Source organism: Mobula hypostoma, chromosome 7, assembly GCF_963921235.1.
Source record: "Mobula hypostoma chromosome 7, sMobHyp1.1, whole genome shotgun sequence".
NCBI classification, from domain to species: domain Eukaryota; kingdom Metazoa; phylum Chordata; class Chondrichthyes; order Myliobatiformes; family Myliobatidae; genus Mobula; species Mobula hypostoma.
Genome location: NC_086103.1, coordinates 58007194 through 58027574, shown reverse-complemented (window position 1 = coordinate 58027574; position 20381 = coordinate 58007194). Strand labels below are relative to the sequence as shown.

The 20381-nt window shown below is 42.2% G+C and overlaps 1 protein-coding gene across 1 annotated transcript in view; it reads left to right on the top strand.

Moving 5' to 3' along the window:
- Positions 1 to 1861: 1861 nt before the first annotated feature.
- The window catches only part of LOC134348922 (alpha-1A adrenergic receptor-like), a gene marked incomplete at its 5' end in the record, with an annotated part of 36919 nt that continues 18399 nt past the window's right edge, over positions 1862 to 20381 (top strand). Inside the window, 3 exons of the mRNA XM_063052725.1 lie at positions 1862 to 1929; positions 18684 to 18805; positions 19727 to 20039. Of these exons, the coding sequence (XP_062908795.1) occupies positions 1862 to 1929; positions 18684 to 18805; positions 19727 to 20039 (503 nt within the window). The remainder of the gene's footprint in view (positions 1930 to 18683; positions 18806 to 19726; positions 20040 to 20381) is intronic.

The window sequence follows — 20381 nt, the reverse complement described above, 5'->3', positions numbered from 1 at the left end:
GCTTTTGGAAAGCATCAAGTTGGATAAGTCACTAGGACCGGATAAGATGTACCCCAGGCTACTGTGGAATGCATGGGAGGAGACTGCTGAGCCTCTGGCAGTGATCTTTGCATCATCAATGGGGATGGGAGAGGTTCTGGAGGATTGGAGGGTTGTGGATGTTGTTCCTTTATTCAAGAAAGGGAGTAGAGATAGCCCAGGAAATTATAGACCATTGAGTCTTACTTCGGTGGTTGGTATGTTGATGGAGAAGATCCTGAGAGGCAGGATTTATAAGCATTTGGAGAGGTATAATGAGATTAGTAGTAGTCAGCATGGCTTTGTCAAGGGCAGGTCATGCCTTACGAGCCTGATTGAATTTTTTAAGGATGTGACTAAACATATTGATGAAGGTGGAGCTGTAGATGTAGTGTATATGGACTTTAGCAGGGCATTTGATAAGGTACCCCATGCAAGGCTTATTGAGAAGGTAAGGAGGCATGGGATTCAAGATGACATTGCTTTGTGGATCCAGAACTGGCTTGCCCACAGAAGGCAAAGAGTGGTTGTAGATGGGTCATATTCTGCATGGAGGTTGGTGACCAGTGGTGTGTCTCAGGGATCTGTTCTGGGACCCTTACTCTTAGTGATTTTTATAAATGACCTGGACGAGGAAGTGGAGGGATGGGTTAGTAAGTTTGCTGGTGATACGAAGTTTGGAGGTGTTGTGGATAGTGTGGATGGCTGTCAGAGGTTACAGCAGGACATCGATAGGATGCAAAACTGGGCTCAGAAGTGGCAGATGGAGTTCAACCCAGATGAGTGTGAAGTGCTTCATTTTGGCATGTCAAATATGATGGCAGAATATAGCATTAATGGTAAGACTCTTGGCAGTGTGGAGGATCAGAGGGATCTTGGGGACCGAGTCCATAGGACGCTCAAAGCAGCTGTGTAGGTAGACTCTGTGGTTAAGAAGGCATACGGTGTATTGGCCTTCATCAATCGTGGAATTTAATTTAGGAACCGAGAGGTAATGTTGCAGCTATGTAGGACCCTGGTCAGACCCCACTTGGAGTACTGTGCTCAGTTCTGTTCACCACACTACAGGAAGGATGTGGAAGCCATAGAAAGGGTGCAAAGGAGATTTACAAGGATGTTGCCTGGATTGGGGAGCATGCCTTATGAGAATAGGTTGAGTGAACTCGGCCTTTTCTCCTTGGAGCGACAGAGGATGAGAGGTGACCTGATAGAGGTGTATAAGATGAGAGGCATTGATCCTGTGGATAATCAGAGGCTTTTTCCCAGGTCTGAAATGGTTGCCACAAGAGAACACAGGTTTAAGGTGCTGGGGAGTAGGTACAGAGGAGATGTCAGGGGTAAGTTTTTTTTACTCAGAGAATGGTGAGTGCGTGGAATGGGCTGCTGGCAACAGTGGTGTAGGCAGAAATGATAGGGTCTTTTAAGAGACATTTAGATAGGTACATGGAGCTTAGTAAAATAGAGGGTTATAGGTAAGCCTAGTAATTTCTAAGATAGGGACATTCTCGACACAACTTTGTAGGCCGAAGAGCCTGTATTGCGCTGTAGGTTTTCTATGTTTCTAATTTCTAAATAGTTATTGCACTGGGAAATGCTTCTGAGCTAGAAAATCATTCACATTAACTAAAGGGCCAGATCTACCTCTGGTTCTAAATCTTTTGATCTTATGATCAAATCATGGTACAATTTCCAAATGAAACGATCCTGCCCAGTCCGAAAAAGTCCTCTCCGCTTTAACTTTGTTAACGGCCATTTCACGATAAGCATCAACCCTGCCTTTGTGTGGAGGATAGAACAGACACTAGTACTGCTGCCAAGTTCATGGCTCGGGCAGACGCGATAATGTGGAAACTTGCGGGAGAAATATGGGGAATTCCAGTCTGTCGACAGCAGTGATAACAGGAAGGCTGAGTGAGTGCCAGTTAAGTATGAGAACAGATGCTCCAGTGAATTCATATCTCTGTGTTTCCAGGTACATTTGGTATGTTCTTATTAGCTGGCAACATACAATCCCCACCTTGCACTTAAATTTCTAATACACTGCTATATTTCACTGCTTCGAAGTTTCGGTTCACGTGAGGAAAAGCAAACAGCAGATTTTCTACAATTGTGTCAGCAAAAACACAAACGCTGGCGCCGAACGACCAGCAAACACGCGTGGAGCTGCGATCTGAGTTTGTCTCGGCAGCAGTGAAATTCAAGGGCGTCCGCATTGAACAGGGTGGCCGCGACTCTCCGCTCTGCAGCGAAATTCCACTTCAGCGCAAAGCAACATCTCCTTCAGCCACATTTCACATGCTATTGCCCTTCAAACAATTGGGCCAACGAGGGCCAGGTAACCTATCAAACGTCTCTTCTACAGTAAATATTCTTCCTGGTCTGAGCTGCTCTGTGAAATTTTCCAAACACTGTCTATTGGGAATGTTTTCAGTAATGTACCTTTGGAGGAGGCATGGACCACAATGACTGAGTCAAGAGATTTTGGATAGCCTGTGGTCGGTATTCCCCATCACCGACCGACTTAGACCCGCAGCTGCTTGCGTTTAGTTCGTTTGTTCTTCCTCTCTTGACACTCGGAGGTTTATGTGGATTTCCACCGAGGACAACCGTCCGGGTAAGAGGGGGAGCGGAGGAGCTGGGTGGGACGAGACAGCACAAGAGTAAGGCTGGCAAAACAAATAATCTTCAGGTTCTCTGTCGCGAAGTTTGGGGTAGAAACGTTTCTTCGACTGAGTGCTGCTGATGGACGACTGTGCTCGTTCACGGTAGACTTTAAGATTAGAGGAATCTTAGCGGCACTACATAAAATCTTTGCTTCTTTTTTTCGATTAGGGCAGTTGGGGCTCTTTTCTTAGTTTTAAGGGTGTTTACTGGAACGGGTTGCGGCTGTCCCGCTTCGACTCACCGGAGGTGGAGTGAGCACCGGCTGCTTGCTCGGTCTACAACAGATTCACGTGTTACTGAGATGCTCGATCGGTGAGCACACGGGTCCTCGCTCAGCACTGTTCCAGCAAGTAGCCTCCCGCAGATCACCACTACCCGCAGAGGGAAGGGAGGAGCAGTGGGAAGAAGTTACACCTAAATGCCGATTCGATGGACCGCTCTATCCTAACCTCCTGATAATAACGCTACCATGATTCCTTCAAACAACTTTCAGCATTCCTAAAAGTATATACGACTTGTGACGATATCGAATTGTATCGGTGAAGCTCCCAGTTAAAATGTTAAAACGTGCGGAGTTTCAAACTTCTATAATTATTCATTCATATGTCTGGACTTTTTATTACACACCCCTCCGATGGCTGTTTAATGATTTATTATTATTATTATTATTATTATTATTATTACTCGTTTCACATTATAAATGATAAAATGAGGGAATTCAATGTAAAATCTCCAATGCGCAATTTAGGACAGAGCTGGTGTGAGTTGTGAGGATGCATTCCATTATGATTTGGAAAGGCTGAGCGGGTGGGTAAATGCTCGGCAGATGCAGTATAATTTGGATCAATGTCCACTTTGGTGTCAATAACAGGAAGGCAGATTATTATCTGTATGGCAATAGATTAGGAAAGAAAGGGGAGGTACAACTGGATTTTTATGCACCAGTCACAAAAGACAGTTTGCAGGTGCAGAGACATTTCAGAAGATAAATGGTATGTGGACTGTTTGGTGAGGGTATTCAAGTACAGGATTGGAGCTGCCTTACAGAGTTGTACAGAACATTGTTGAGATCAGACCTTGAGTAGTGTGAGCTGTTAGGGTCTGCTTATCTGAGGAAGGATATTCTTGGAGGGAGTGCAGCAAAGGTTGTCCAGATTAATTATTTGCTGGTCAATCTAGAAAGAGAGATTGAGCCAATTGACTGGTGTTTAGAAGAATGAGAAAGGACCCCATGATGGATTTCAAATTATTAAATATATTTGAGAAGGAGATACAGAATTGGGGAATGAGGGATATGAGGGAAAGAAGGAGCTGGCTACTGAATATGGGTGGTCAGCTCTGATCATACTGGACACTAGAGTAAGTTCCAGGGTCTGAATATCCTAATGTTTCTGTCTTTTGAAATCATTCTTTATATGTTCTCATTTAATGGTAGATTGTCACATTTTCTGTTTGTTCTTGTTGATTGAGACAGATATATCATTTAAATCTATTTACAATGACCAATTAAGCTACTAAAGACTAGGTCTTTGGACCATGGTAGGAAACTGGAGCACCTAGGGGAATCCATGTGTGTGGTCACGGGAGAACATACAAACTCCTTACAGGGCAGCGGCGGGAATTGAACCTGGGTCGCCTGCACTGTAAGGCGTTGTGCTAACCAGTACACTACCGTGCCACCCTATGCACTGCACAGTCTCTTGAGCCAGTTCTACTCTGGCAGTTTTTCATTGTTCCCATTCTCTTTACTTTGCCCTTTTCATACTCACTGTGTCCTCTGTATAAATGTGTATCTTCATTTTTTTACATAAATCTGAAGGGTTGTTGCAGCCATATTCAATTTGCTTGTATCATGCTGATCCCCGGCCTGACAGTAGAACGTTAATGTCTTTTCTCACACAAACATCCAGGATTAATTTGTCCTCATATGCCTTCAGCAGGTTTTGTTCTAAATACCATTTCTGGGCTTTTTTGAGTTTATGTTTAAACAATTGATGTGTTTCCATGATAGAGCCTGCTTAACTCGGAGAGTTCATGTGATATTTCATAACTTCAGATTTCAAGCACCTGAAGTATTTTATTTTTATGTATGAATATATTTTTCCCCAAGGTCATTTTATGGTTTGACTGGGCATTTTCAAAGTGCAGCATTTTAGATTTAGAGATAAAATTGAAAGGAACTAAAGGGGCAATTGAAATAGGTGTAAGGCTGTCCCCCTACTTGGTAACCTATTCTGCATCCTTCCACTTTTAACCACCTGTCCTGACTTCTGTCACTGGTACCCTTGCCTTCTGCTACCTGGACTCCAAATTCTGTAATTCCTTTCTTATCCACTTTTTAATGGAAAGTTCCACATCCCAGCTTTAATTTTTTTTTGTACTTAATCATATTTGAGTTACTAGACCACCACAATTGAATGTATTGCAGACATTTATCTGGCTGGCAATCGGAAAATGCAGTGCATCCCTAGTAATTTAAGCAGGTTGATGCATGTACTTGATGCTATGTATTTGAGGTTGCCAACCGTTTTTTTTTTGGTAGGTTTTATAGTTTGAGTACAGTATTATATATAGCATCATCACCATGGGAATCTAATAGTTAGGCTGAAAGAAACAAATTCCACTGGGCTAATAAACCACAGCAACACAGCATGTGTATTGGAAAAAAAAATCGGAGCTAAATTAAGCAATGCATTAGTAATCTCAGAAAACATAGCGGTTCAGTCCTGCACAGTATTAATCAAATAATAATACACTAAAGTTAATATTGCATTCTAAAATCACAGCAGCAAATTAGGTAATTCATATTCCCACTTGGAGGATGGGATAGTGAGGGGAAATTAAATGGTTGCAATACTGGCTGAAAAAGCAAATGTATCTGTGAAGTAGTGAGAAGCAACAGTCTGGGCATAATTGAAGCCATAATGGTTGAACTATGAAGAAGAAGAAAGTAAAGTCAGAATCAGAATCAGGTTTATTATTCCTGACATACAGTGTGTCATGAAAATTGTTGTTTTTGAAGCAGCAGCCCAGTGTAAGACATAAAATTGTTATAAATTATAAAATAATTAAATAGTGCAAAAGACAAATGATGAGGTAGTGTTTATGGGCTCATGGACCGTTCAGAAATCTGGTGGCGGAGGGGAAGAAACTATTCTTAAAACAGTCAAGCTATTGATGTTCTAGTTGATCTCCTGCTAGTCGGAGGCGTCCCTGAAGGCTACTGACTAAAGAACGAAAATGAAAGGGCAGTAATTGCAGGAGACTTTATTTACCGTTTTGTTAATTGGGTTAAAATTAGAAAGTATTATAATAAGTTTTTACCCTAAACATGAAAAAGCCATTAAAGATCTGAACATACTTTTAGGGAATAAAAGTGGGCAGCTAAGAGGGATATTAGGGAACATCATCTTATTTCATCATAATTCAGTTAAATTTAAGAAATCTATGGAAAAATTGCCATTTGAAAAAGTTCCTATCTGGGCCAAGGTGAGTTTGATGTCAGAACAGTGGGAGTCATGGAGTGGAGGAAATAGAATTTATCAGAGAGCAAATAATGATCTGCTTTTGTTCTTGACAAATGGGTAGTGTGGAAAAGAAGAGGATGAGGTAGATATTTTAATGGGGAGAAGTTTGAAATATTGGAATAGATTAAATTCTCAATCAAGGAAATAGGTTAATATTGTAAAAAAAACAAGGAATGAGATGGTGGTTGCTATGATCATTATTTTCTATCCTCTCTGCTTTGAGCATGGAGCCTATATACTGGAAAACTACTAACATGGTACCATTGCTTAACAGGGAAGAAAAACATAAATCAAGTATTTGCAGCCTAGTCAGCATTGTATTACAAGCAAATCACTCAAAAGAAATGAGTGAGAGCATTAATCATCATTTGGATAACTTATAGGCGGTCATAAATTTGTTGTACTGACTTCATTGAATTTTTGAGGAAGTAACAAAGGTCAATCAATGAAAGCAATATATTTTCATAATTAGCAAAAGGCCTTTTTGGAATATACATCGTATTTTAGACAATAAGGTCAATATTTTAACAAAATATGTACAGTAACTAAAAGTGTATATGTGCTTGGTTATGACAATAAGGACAAAGCAGTAAACATCAGGAGTGGACTTTGATGTGCAGTTGTGTTGAATGGTTTCAATCTGGAGAAGAGGAAACTAATGCAAGCAAGGCAGGGAAATGCACAATAGATATGGGTGCAGCACGCGGTTGTAAATGGGAGTTAATTCTGAAAAATTCAGAGGAGCAGATGGACTCTGTTCTACACATTTAGAAAGTTAGTAGGATACCCAGATAAGATGTTAAAAGAAAATATTTTTATTGGCTGAGACACACAACATAAGAGCAGGAGGATTGAATGAATGAATTGAATTGACTATTACTTACATCCTTCATATACATGAGGAGTAAAAATCTTTACGTTACATCTTCGTCTAAATGTGCAATATGCAATTTATAGTAATTTATAATAAATAGTATATGCAACAGTATGCAAGATAGAGTAATCTGGCGGTTGTCGGAATACTGAACTACTGTACTTAACCATCCGCCATGCTAGCTGTAAAGAGCCACTGCATCAAACCAAAAGTTAGCTATAGGGAAACAATGGCTGACCATTAATGGTATGGCAGATAACTTGTGTTGCAGAACTGTTCTGTTTAAGAATGGTATGCACACAGCAAAAGCATTTTACTGCATGAATCTGATGGAACAAAGAAATGGCCTGCTGAAGTAAACTTTGAGCTGCCTGGACTGACAGATCATGATATTTTCAACAATGGATATCAATGGCAATCTTCTTGGAGGCAGTGGTGGAGGTACCTTGAAGGTACCCAAGGACACCATTTAGGTTTTTCTACTTTTTGTCTGGTGTCACCTATTGCATGTGACTGAAGTTATTCACCCACAACTTGTACAAGACAGAATAAGAAAAAAGTACATGGGCCAATATTTGTGAAGTATTTTGAATAATTATCCCATCAACTTTAACACAAAAGCAAACTGGTGGTGATAAAGGTCTAAGAATATATGTCTGATTCAGGACCAAACAAGACAGTGTTGGAGGGAATGAATATTTAGGTTGATTCATGGGATACTGGTTCCTTATTGTTGTCGTAGCTGGGGGAGGCAGGGTGATCAATTAAATGCCCCCAGTGGCCTTCGACAAACAAATCCAGCTTCTGGCTGTCACGTGTGGCTTAGCTCCTGAAGCCCGGCGGAACCATTTCTACTGACAGGAGGTGGGGTAAATGTGGGTTACTGACACCTTAAAACCAATTGTTTTGGGCAGATGGGGCTTGTCAGCCATGGTTGACAGTTCATCTAGGAGAAGGAAAGCTCTGAACTCAAACCTCTGCTGCCTCTTTACTGATGATTGAAAGTAGACTGACTGTTTTATGTGAATGAATTATACCTAGGTAATGTTCCGCATTAGGTAGTGTTATGACTGGAGAAACTGGCGGATATGAAAGTTTTTACTCATCATGGCAAGTAGATGTTCTCTTGGAGACCCTCTCAGTAGAAGTGGATCAAGATTTTATACTCTTAAAGGCAACGGTAAAATTCATCATCATCATTATTATGTGCTGGGTCATATAATATGGAGGATCATAGTCTATCCATGACCATGATTGTTCTTGGCAAATTTTATACAGAAGTGGTTTGCCATCATCTTTTTCTGGGCAGTGTCTTTACAAGATGGGTGACCCTAGCTATTGCAATAGTCGCATAATGAGGTCTTGTAATTAGGATTTCCAACTGTCCCGTATTAGCCGGGACATCCTGTATATTGGGCTAAATTGGTTTGTCCTATACGGGACTGCCCTTGTTCCGTATTTCCCCTGCTAAGGTAGAGCGTACCTATGAAACCGTTTGTAAGCTGAAATGGCGTAAAGTGCAGAAGCAATTACCATTGATTTATATAGAAAAAATTTTTGAGCTTTCCCAGACCCAAAAAATAACCTACCAAATCATACCAATAACACATAAAACCTAAAATAACACTAACATACAGTAAAAGCAGGAATGATATGATAAATACACAGCCTATATATAGTAGAAATAATATATGCACAGTGTATCAGAATCAGGAAGATTAAGCCAAAACTGATTTGTAGAAAAAAAATCGGCACGTACCCGCATGCGCACGTCACACATGCGCACACAGGTGCCCGCGCAAGGCTTCATGGTCATGGTAGTCTTTTTCGGGATAAACACAAGTGTTCCGCATTTGCCTGCTACTTTTGTCCCTTATTTGGGAGTGAGAAAGTTGGCAATCCTACTTGTAATACACACCATTGCTCATACGACCATCCACTACCTGCTCCTATGGTTTCACTGCTGACTGGGGGGCTAAGCAGGTAATATACCATGCCAATAGTCACCTGCAGGCTAGTGGAAGGAGGGAGAGCCCTACACTTCCTTTGTTAGAGACACACCTCCATCCCACCAGTCATGATGATAAAAGTAGGTTGTTTCAATAACTACTATGACATTTTTACTTCAATATTTAGTGCCTGAGAAATAGTTCCATTGAAGTACATCTTTTGTAGTGGGAGCACATTGTAACTGATAAGACACCGCTGAAGTTTCAAACACCCTTGTTAGGACAAATTAATTCACTCTGTGGTCAGAGACCTTCTGAGGAGAGAGAACCAGACACCCAGGTTTAGTGCTGTGAGGGCTGACTCTCTCTCTGAGTACACAAATAATCCAATCATTGATGGAGTAAGTATGCCTATGACCCTGTTTGATAAGGAAAGTGACAAAATTTAGTCTCATCTGACAGCCCTCCTAGATCTCTGGAAGGAGGGTGCAAAAATAACTTACGATGTAGATCCCTTGTCTCTTGTTTGGCTGATACAGATGAGAATGTCTCATGGTCCTGTCAGGTTATAAACCATATCTGAGCGGTCAGCCCCCTGCAGCCTATGCTCTGTAGATATTCTTAATTTCAAAACTGATTACTAATTTTTTTTTTACATTTCAACAGGTTTTTTGAAGTTTGGTTACTTCCTGTTTGTATTACCTGCTATCCCCATTCCATAACCCCTAAAAGATGCCCCTAACAAGTTGTGACTGTATAAGAACTGCTTTGCTACAGGACCCACTTAACCCATTTAATTCACACAGATATCACATAAAGTGAATCAGCTTGGCTGCAGACATGTTCTTGTGATGGACGGGTCTCAGGTAGAAGTTGAGATTAATCTTCTACTTACTTCTGACAAAAGTAGTTGCATGTGAATCAGCATTTCCTTTAGTACTCATATGCTGGCCCTAGCGTTGCTGAAGACACCTCCTCCTTGCATTTACTATTTAATTTAGGACAACCACAGACTTATTTCTGCAGTTATCAACAATCCCACATGTATTTGACTGATCACTATCTTTGGATCACAGCAGAGAAAAAAACAAAAGCAATAACAAAATTACCAAGCTACGTTTTCAAATTAATCCTGTTATATTGCCTACAGAGATGAGCTAATCTCCTTTGAGCATTCCCTTACTTGCTGACTTTTAAAACATAGAACATAATGTAGAACACCACAGCACAATACATGTTCTTCAGTCCACGATGCTGGGCTGACCTTTTAGTCTACTCAGCCTAACCCTTCTCTCCGACATAGCTCTCAATTTTTGTATTGTCCATATGCTTACCTAAGAATCTTGTAACTGACCCTAATGTATCTGCCTCTATCACCCACCTAACCAGGCACTTTGGAGGCAATCATCTGGTTGTCTCTTTCACGTTGACAGAATCTCTTGTCCGCTCCCTTAACTATTGTATCCCTTATCACCATCGCACTCCACTTGTGCCCCCGCTTTCCCTTAAGAGCCATAGAGCCCAACACAGAGACCTGGTCACTGTGGCTTTCCCCTGGTAGGTCCACCAACAGGTATCCAAAGTTGTATACTTGTTTGTGAGTCTTTGCCTATATAGTTCTCTTCCAGTGGCTGCATTACAAATGGAAATCTGTAGATGTCGGTGCAGGAGACCGTGGGGAGGTTTACAGGATGATTTTGAGCAGTTCTAACTTCAGAAGACCCGACTTTGGCTTGCAACATTTTAGCATGGAGAATGTCAGTCTGGCAAATTGGTCAGCAGTGTTAGGATTCAATATTCAAGATTGTTTAATGGGATTTCCAGTGTACAAGTGTAAAGGAGATGAAATAATTGTTACTCCAGATCCAATGCAGCAGAAAAAACACAATGATAATAAAAAAGCACAATAAATATTTAAGATCTCTGATACACATAGATTGATTGTGTGTCCATTAAGCGACAGGAGTATCTATACATAAGATGACTGACAGGAAATGATAAAGTACTGCTGGGTGGGGGTGTGGAGTGCTGGGGTAATGGGTGGAGGTGTTGATCAGCCTTACTGCTTGGGGAAAGTAACTGTTTTTGAGTCTGGTGGTCCTGGTGTGGATACTACGTAGGCCCCTCCCTGATGGGAATAGGACAGTCCATGAGCAGGGTGAGAGGGATCCTTCATGATGTTGCCGGCCATTTCCAGCGCTTTTCTGTATATATGTCCTTGATGGCAGGTATGCTGGCGCTGGTGATATATTGGACAGTTTTGACGACCCGCTGTAGAGCCTTCCTGACTGCCACAGCGCAGTTTCCATACCATGCAGTGATACAGCTTGTTAGGGTGCTCTCTACTGTGCATCTGTAGGATGACATTAGTATAGATATGCATAGTTCAGCTCTTTTCAGTCTCCTCAGAATGTAGAGGCATTAGTGAGCTTTCCTGATTGTGTAGAATGCGTTTTAGGACCATGAGAGGTCTTGTGAGATATGAACTCCGAGGAGTTTGAAATTGCTTGCAGTTTCCACTGTTGTGCCACTGATGCAAAGAGGGTGTGAGTGTTGCAAGTTCTTTTGAAGTCGATAACCTTCTTTGTCTTACGGACATTGAGGGAGAGGTTATTTGCCTGGAACCAGGCTTCCAGCTCTTCCATGTCCTCTCCATAGGCTGACGCATTGCTGATGGTGATGAGCCCAATCGCTGTCGTGTCATCGGCGAACTTGACTTTGTGATTACTCGGGTGTTTGGCCGTGCAGTTACCTGTGAGTAGGGTGTACTGCAATGAGCTCAGCGCACAGCCCTGGGGAGCACCAGTCTTGAGCATGATGGAGAGGGAGGAACAGGAGCAGTTGTGCATCTAAATTATCAAGGCCTGTCAGTTAGGAAGCCCAACACCCAGTTGCGTAGTGGAGTATTTGGGCGGCCGAGTAGGAGTTCATTCACCAAGGGCTGTGAGGTGACTAGAGAAATGCAAAGGGAGGACTTTAAGCATGTGCTCCTTGGAGTTACTGCCATTTACCCAGGGCAGTTCCCCAGTAATGTGTTGGAGCACGGATCACTGGGCTCCTGTGGTACTCTGAAAGCTCCTTCGCACAATGCATACATAGCCGTGATTATTTAAGCTTGGATGATGTAGGCCATACTTTTCTATTGCAGCCTTTTGATACTCTGTTCTTGTTGTTTGTGTACATGGATACTTCAACATTGGAAGGCACAAGTGTAGAAGTACTGTTCAACATATTGTGCCCTGTTGATTCCTCCCTGCTTCATAATGATGAACACAGGCAGAGTTGCTAAGGTACTGCTTGCCAATCAAGTTATTCATCTCAGTCCTGTGCAGTGTGAGAGCTAGAATTATAGAATCATATGGTGTGGCAACAGGCTGTTTGGCTCAATTCATCCATCCTGACCAATGAGGACTCTTTCGTGTTAAATCTATCTTTAGATGCTTGGTCTTATATCTCTTTACCTTAGTGTTTCAACTGTTCAACTAGAAACTATTTAAATGCTGTCAGTGACACAGCGTTAACCCTCAGCCAGTACACTTCAGGCACTTGCCACTTTCTGGGTAACAGGGTTCCTCACATCCTCTCTGGAACTCTTCTCTCTTGCCCTAAACCCATGCCTTCTAGTCTTACCTATCTTTAAGATGATGGAACATTTTCTACCGTTTATACATCTCCATCATGTCCCCTCTTAACCTCCTCCATTCCAGGGAGCAAAGACCTAGCTTCTCCAGTCTCTCCTCATAACTGAACTGCTCCATCCCAGGAAATGTCTTGGTGAATCTTCTCTGCACCCTTTCTAGTCCTATTATATTCTTCCTTTATGCTGGTGATCAGAACTTCACACAGGACTCAGCCGAGGATTTACAAAGATGCTGCTTAAACTTCTTACCTTAGTAGTCAATGTCCTGACAAATAGAGGTGAGTATTCTGTATGGTTTCCTAACCACATGATTTACATAAGTTATCATCTTCAATACTCCATGGATTTGTACAAAACCCAGGAGTATGTTCTAGCCTCATTCATGCTCCCAAAATACATGACCTCACATTTGTGAATTAACCTTCGTGCCTATGCTATATAAAACTAGGTATTTAGATTGGAGAGTGTTAGTCGATAAGATGGTAGAACACAAGGAGAATTATGGTTCAGGACATAACCATCTCTTGTGATTCTAGCCTACTATTTACCGTTGACTTAGCAACTGGCCTTCTTGTAATGACCCACGTATTCTCCCCAAAACAGGTTACAATCTACTTGCTCCTCGGAACCTGCGACATTTAGTCACATTCAAAGGTTCAAAGATTCAAAAAACTTCATTGTCATTCTAACCATACATCAGCTCTGCAGGGCAGAATGAGTCAGCATTTTCCCAGGAGCAGTGTAATCATACCATAACAAACGCAACACTAAATAATAAACATAGCAATAAATAGTAAAACACCACAGCCACATGTCAGTTAAAATCAAGTTATAAGTGTCCAGTGCAAGTTAAAAGTGTCCAAAGCAGAGTCAGGTAGAGCAGCTATTTGGCAGTCTGAATGCCTGTGGGAGGAAGCTGTTTAGTAGCCTTGTGGTTTTAGTTTTGACGCTCCTGTAACGTTTGCCTTTTGGCAGAAGAACAAACAGTTCATGGAGAGGGTGTGAGGGGTCTTTAATGATGTACCGTGTCTTCTGGAGGCATCGACTCTGAAAGGGGTCTTGGACAGAAGGTAGGGAGACCCCAATAACCTTCTCTGCTCCCCGAACCAACCTCTGCAAGGCTTTTTTGTCGACAGCACTGCAGCTGGAGTACCAGGTTGTGATGCAAAAGGTCAGCACACTCTCAGCCACACCTCTGTAGAATGTAGTTAAGATGTTAGTGGGGATTGATGCTTGTTTAAGCTTCCTCAGAAAGTGCAATCTCTGCTGGACCCGTTTCACAATCCCAGTGGTGTTCCTGGACCAGGTGAGATTGTCTGAGATATGCACCCGAAGGAACTTGATGATTTCCACTCTCTCCACTGTGGGGCTACTGATGCTGAGGGGTGTGTGCTCAGGCTGAGACCGTCTGAAATCAACGATCACCTCCTTGGTTTTGGTGACATTAAGCATCAAGTTGTTATCACTGCACCAGTTCACTAGGTGTTTGACCTCCCTGTACATTGTTTCATCATTTTAGCTGATGAGCCCCACCACTGTGGTATCAGCAGCAAATTTAATGATCAGGTTCTTCTTGAATCTGGCTGCACAGTCATGTGTTAGCAGTGTAAACAGCAATGGGCTAAGCACACAGCCTTGTGGGGATCCAGTGCTCAGTGTGATGGAGTCAGAGATGTTCCTGCCAACACGGACTGAGTGGTCTCTCTGTCAAGAAATCCAGAATCCAGCGACACATGGCAGTGTTAAGGCCAAGCAGCGACAGTTTCTCCAATAGTCTCTGCGGGATGATGGTATTGAACGCTGAACTGAAATCAATGTACAGGATTCTGGCATAAGTGTCTTTGTTGTCACATGCCACCTTGTCTAGAAAGAGATATATGTGTCAAAGAGTCGGTGCACCTGGACTTTTGAATGATGGGAGGCATGTCAGTTCCTTCTAGCCTAGACTATCCAGGACCTAGTCAGGAGTGAATGTACTGAGCCATGGATTGCTTCACTCAGAGGGTGGATAGGGTGTAGAACAAGATGCCAGCGGAAGTGGGAGATGTAGGTTCAACTGTAACATTTAAGAGAAGTTTGGATAGGTACATGGATGAGAGGGGTATGGAGGGCTGTGGTCTTGATACAGGTAGATGTTTATAGGCAAGAGACTAGATTAGCATGAAGTAGATGGACTGAAGGGCCTGTATCTATGCTGTAGTTCTCTTTGACTATTTCTACTACTGGTTTAGTCTAGATCTTCTACTATCAGATCCTGGCTGGCTTGGACTTGAACCCCAGGGTCTGGGTTTAGTTTTAGGCTGTTCTAGGACTAGTCTGAAGTGTTTGTTCTCAATATCATGGCTGACAGGGTCAGTGATCTGTGTATGGGCTGACACTCAAATGATCTCCAGTTAACCTGGAGCATCTGGGCTCAGATTCTGGCTGCTTGTACTCTTTGTCCCAGATCACGAGGCCGAGACCCACAATGTACGTACCATCAGACTCTTTCCTTCCCACACCTTCGTTTGTATGTTCTGTCACCTTTCATCACTGCAGTTAGTTCACTCGCCCCACTCTGGTTGCAATACCACGAGCTTCCCTGAGGTTGCAGCCAGACCTTCAGAGAGTGGGGCAGATCCATGGTGTCCTTTTGGTCAAGTTTCATTTTAAAACTAGCTCAAACTTTGTAAGCTGGCGGTGAATATAGGAAGTTAGGAGAGAACCCAAAAAGCAGGATCTCAATTTTACTCCCAGTGCCCAATACTAGAAGGTAGAAATAGAAAGATATGAATGCATGGCTGAGGAGAAAGTGCAGGGGACCAGGATACAAATTCCTGGATCAGTGGGATCTCTTCTGGGTTAGGGGTGGCCGGTGGAAGAAGATGGGTTGCACCTGAGCTGGAGGGAGACCAGTATCATGCCTGGCAGAATTGCAAGTGCTATTCAGGAGGGTTTAAACTAGAGTGAAAGGAGGTGGACCTCTAAGCAGTAGGGTGGCCGTTGAGAAATCAGGAGATAAAACTGTAGTCAATGGGAGCAAGCAACACACATCAAAGTTGCTGGTGAACGCAGCAGGCCAGGCAGCATCTCTAGGAAGAGGTACAGTCGACGTTTCAGGCTGAGACCCTTCGTCAGGCCTGAAACGTCGACTGTACCTCTTCCTAGAGATGCTGCCTGGCCTGCTGCGTTCACCAGCAACTTTGATGTGTGTTGCTTGAATTTCTAGCATCTGCAGAATTCCTGTTGTCAATGGGAGCAAATTGGGTTTACACTGTATTTATTTCAATGTGAGAGGCTTGATAGTAGATGAACTCAGGGCATGGATTATCGCAGGGAAATGGGCTATTATAGCCCAGCAGAAACATAGCTGAGGGAAGGGCAAAATAGGTAATTAATAATCTAGGATATACATGTTACAGATATGACTGAGGTGCAGTTAAGAGAAGAGGAAAAGTTGAAATCTTGATGAAAGAGGTCACAACAAAAAATCATTAGCAAGGATATTCTTGGGGGAGCAGATTTGTAGAGAGATTGCCGCTAGTTCTACATATAAGAGGGAAGTATTAGTGGAAGATTTTAACTTCCCTAATATTGACTAGGCCAACCATAGTTTAAAGTCTGGATGAAGTGGAATTTGTGAAATGTGCCTCAGAAAGCTCCTTTATTTATATATATTGGGGACAATTAGAGATGGTGCAACACTGTACCTCCTCTTGGGAAGGAAGTCGGGCAAGTGGTGAAGTGTCTGTTAGCAAGCACTTTGGGTCCACTGACCATAATTCTATTCATCTTAAGTTCTGAAGTGAGGACAGCAAATTTTGAAGCCATTTGATGGGATCTTTCAGTGGTTGGTTGGACAAAAATTTTTACAGGGAAAGGAATATCTCCGAGTGGGAGACCTTTAAAAGTTTAATACCAAGAGTTTAGGGCCTGCATTTTCCTATTAGTTCAAATGTCAAGGCTGGCAGTTTTCAGGAACTTTGGTCTACAAGAAATTTTGAGGTACTGGTTAAAAAAATAAGGAGGCACACACTGCACATAAGAAATTGAAAACTATGAATCTTTTGACTACAGGAAGTGTAGGAGTGCACTTATGAGAGAAGTTAGAGCAAAAACGGGATACAAAAATGATCTGGCAGGCAAGGTGAGACAAAATCCCAAGAGATTCTACAGGTATATTAATATTAAAAGGGTGACAGAGAGAGAATAGGTCCCACTAAAGATCAACATAGCCTTCTGTGTGTAGAACCAAAAGAAATAGGAGGGATTTTAAATGAATATTTATTTCTCCTCAGTTCTTATTGTGAAGAAAACAATGGAAGCCAAGGAAATGGAGGAAATGAGTGGTGTTGTCCAGGATTCATAGGAATTCATGGGGAGGAAGTGTTGGAGAACTTAATGTGCATTAAAATGAAATAATCCCCAGGTTTGACCTAATGCTTTCTTAGACCTTGTGGGAAGCTAAAGAAAAAAAAAAATATGAAGAGATTTTTGCTCCATCTCTAGCCACAGGTGAGGTTCTGGAGGAATGGACAGTGGCTAATGTTGTACCATTGTTTAAAAAGTGTAGCAAAGACAAACCATGGAACTACAGGCCAGTGAGCCTGACATTGGCAGTAAGTAAATTGCTGGAAGGGATTCTGAGGGGCAAGATCTACCAGGATTTGGAGAGACAGGGTGTGATATGGAACAGTCAGTGTGTCTTCATGCATGGAAAGTCATGTCTGACAAGTCATAGGAAGCAATGGGTAACAACCGAGGAATGTTCCTCAGATTAAAGGTCTGAGGCTACTGGTATGCTAGAGGGGTCAGTGCTGGGATCGTTGTTGTTTTTCATTTATATAAACAATTTGATATAAATACACAAAGTATGGTTCATAACTTTGCAGATGTTACTAAAATAAGTGGTGTTGTAGATAGTTTTATGAAGAATTACAGAGGGATCTTGATCAGCTGAGTATGTGGACTGAGGATTGGCAATTGGCTTTCTTTATACTGTATATGAGGTAATGTATTTTGGGAGATAAAACTAAGGTAGGATTTAAACAGTGAATGGTAGGGCTGGGAAGTGTTGTTTGTTGAAAGCAGCGTCACAGGTAGATAGGGTGGTGAAGGCATTTGAGATATTGGCTTTCATCTTTCAAGGAAGCATTTAAGAGTTGGCAAGTTATGTTGCAGTGATATAAAATTTGGCAAGGCTACATTTGGAGCATTGTGCACAGTTTTGGTCACCCTGTTATAGAAAATATATTATAAACCTGAAAGAGCAAACGAGAAGACTTACCAGGACGTTGCTTGGATTTAGAGGCCTGAGTTATAAAGAGAGATTATGCAGACTATGACTTTATTTCCTAGAACATAAGAGATTGAGGGGTGACCTGCTAGATGCAGGGGCTCCTAACCTGGAGTCCACAGAACCCCTAATGGTGGGGGCTAATGGCATAAAAAAGGTTAGGAGCCCCTGTGGATCATGAATGCCTTAGATAAGGCAAAAGCATATAGTCTCTTCTCCACCTCTTCCTACAGATGCTGCTTGGCCTGCTGCGTTCACCAGCAACATTGATGTGTGTTGCTTGAATTTCCAGCATCTGCAGAATTCCTGTTGTTTGAGTCTCTTCTCCAGTGAGCTGGGGCGCTAAAATCAAGAGGTCATCATTTTAAGAACTTATTTTTAATCTGCAAAACATAGTTTTAAGCATCTGCAGAATCTCTTGGGCATAGTTTTAAGATTAGAAAGGAGAGATTGGAAAGGCACATCAGGGATAGCTTTATCAATGCAAAGGGGGTTGAGCATTTTGAATGAGCTCCTTGAAATAATGGTTGAGGCAGGCTCATTAGCAACATTTAAAAGGCATCTAGATATGTACATGAATAGGACGAGTTTAGAGGGTTATGGGCCAAATGTTGGCAGATGGGACTAGTTCACTGGGCAACATAGTCACATGGATGAATTGGACCAAATGACTTGTTTCCATGCTATAAGACGCTATGCTTCTAAACCAATGCTGACCTTGCCACTTTTATTACAGATCTGACATTACCTTGGCTGTTCACCTGACAACATTGAATTTGCTTCAACATACACAGGATGTAGGAAATTGTGTTCTCCATATCCAACCTCCTGCTGTCACTGATAACTTAAAGAAATCAGGTAGAGATGATTTAAGTCACCTTAAATGGCCTGCTAATGTGTTTTCAGTTGCATTCTCCCTTTGTACAGACTTGTGACTTAAGAAGTAATGAATCTTAAATGTTTGATGTGACTTCATTGTATTTGTCAATATTATGACTTTTTTTTAATACAAGATTGTGGACATGGAGAGCAATCTGACTATCACCAGTGAATCTGAACGTAGATCTGTTTTCTCCACAATACTGGTTGGGCTTGTGTTCGGCGTGATTACACTAATAACAATCTTCGGCAATGTGTTGGTGTGCTTAGTGGTGGGGTTGAACCGTCATCTCCAGAGCCATACCAACTGTCTTATTGTGTCCCTGGCGGCAACTGACCTACTGCTGGGTTTGCTGGTCATGCCTTTCTCAACAATCTTAGAGCTGCTAAATTCAGAATGGCCTTTTGGGTCCACCTTCTGTAATATCTACACCAGCTTGGATGTCATGCTGTCCACCGCTTCTATCCTCAATCTGTTTGTGATCAGCCTCGAGCGTTACCTTGCCGTCACCGCCCCTCTGAGGTACATCACGGTCATTACTCCAAAGCGTATTGTCATCTCACTCGGACTGATTTGGAGCATTTCCGTCATGTTCTCCTTCTTGCCCATCAACATGGGATGGAATACCAAAGATCTACTAGTGCAAAGCTCAAATGCGACCACTGACTGCCACTTAGAACTGAACACAACCTTTGCCATTGTGGATGCGTTCATCACCTTTTATATTCCTTTAGTCATCATGAGTTTAACTTATTACAAAATATTCAAAATTGCAAGGGGACAGGCCAGAAGAATCAACAACGCCAGGAGATGTAGAATTCTGAAGGAGCATAAAGCAACAGTAACTCTAGCAACTGTGATGGGAGTCTTCATTATTTGCTGGTTCCCTTATTTTACAGTGTTTCTCCATGAAGGGGTTTCAGGAATTCGAACCGACAAGACCACTTTTGTTGTGGTGCTATGGATGGGTTATGTAAACTCAGGTCTGAATCCCATAGTGTACGCCGTACTCAACCGGGAATTCCGCATGGCATACAAGAAGCTACTGTTTTGCAGGAAAAGGAATGCACACAAGCAGGGCTCCCACATCATCTATCGGACCTGTCAGTCCAGGAATGAACAGTGCCACCAGTTGGTCCTAATCCTGGATGATAACGAGCCTAGCTCTGACATTACTAAAGATACTGGCATCAGCAAAGAAGAGTCTGAAAGGTAATACATTCTCAGTCTTTATCTATGATGGTTTTCTGTGAAAGTTTCTTTTGGTGGGACTCTGATTCATGGGATAAAACAGTTGCCAGCAAGAGCAAATCAACTAATCAGGATAGCTTGTAAAAGCAAGGAACAGAATCATCAGTTAAGCTGCATTTATTTCATTGTTTGAGGTTTAACAGTTAAGGCAGACAAACTAAGCATGAAATGGCTCCGAGGACTGGCCATAATAGAATACATGGCAGAGAGAAAGGCAAGACTGTCTTACAGATGGACAAGGAGGGGTTATAGACGTTTTGTTGAGGGAGGTAACAGCAGTACTTAGAGATAACATTCTTGGGG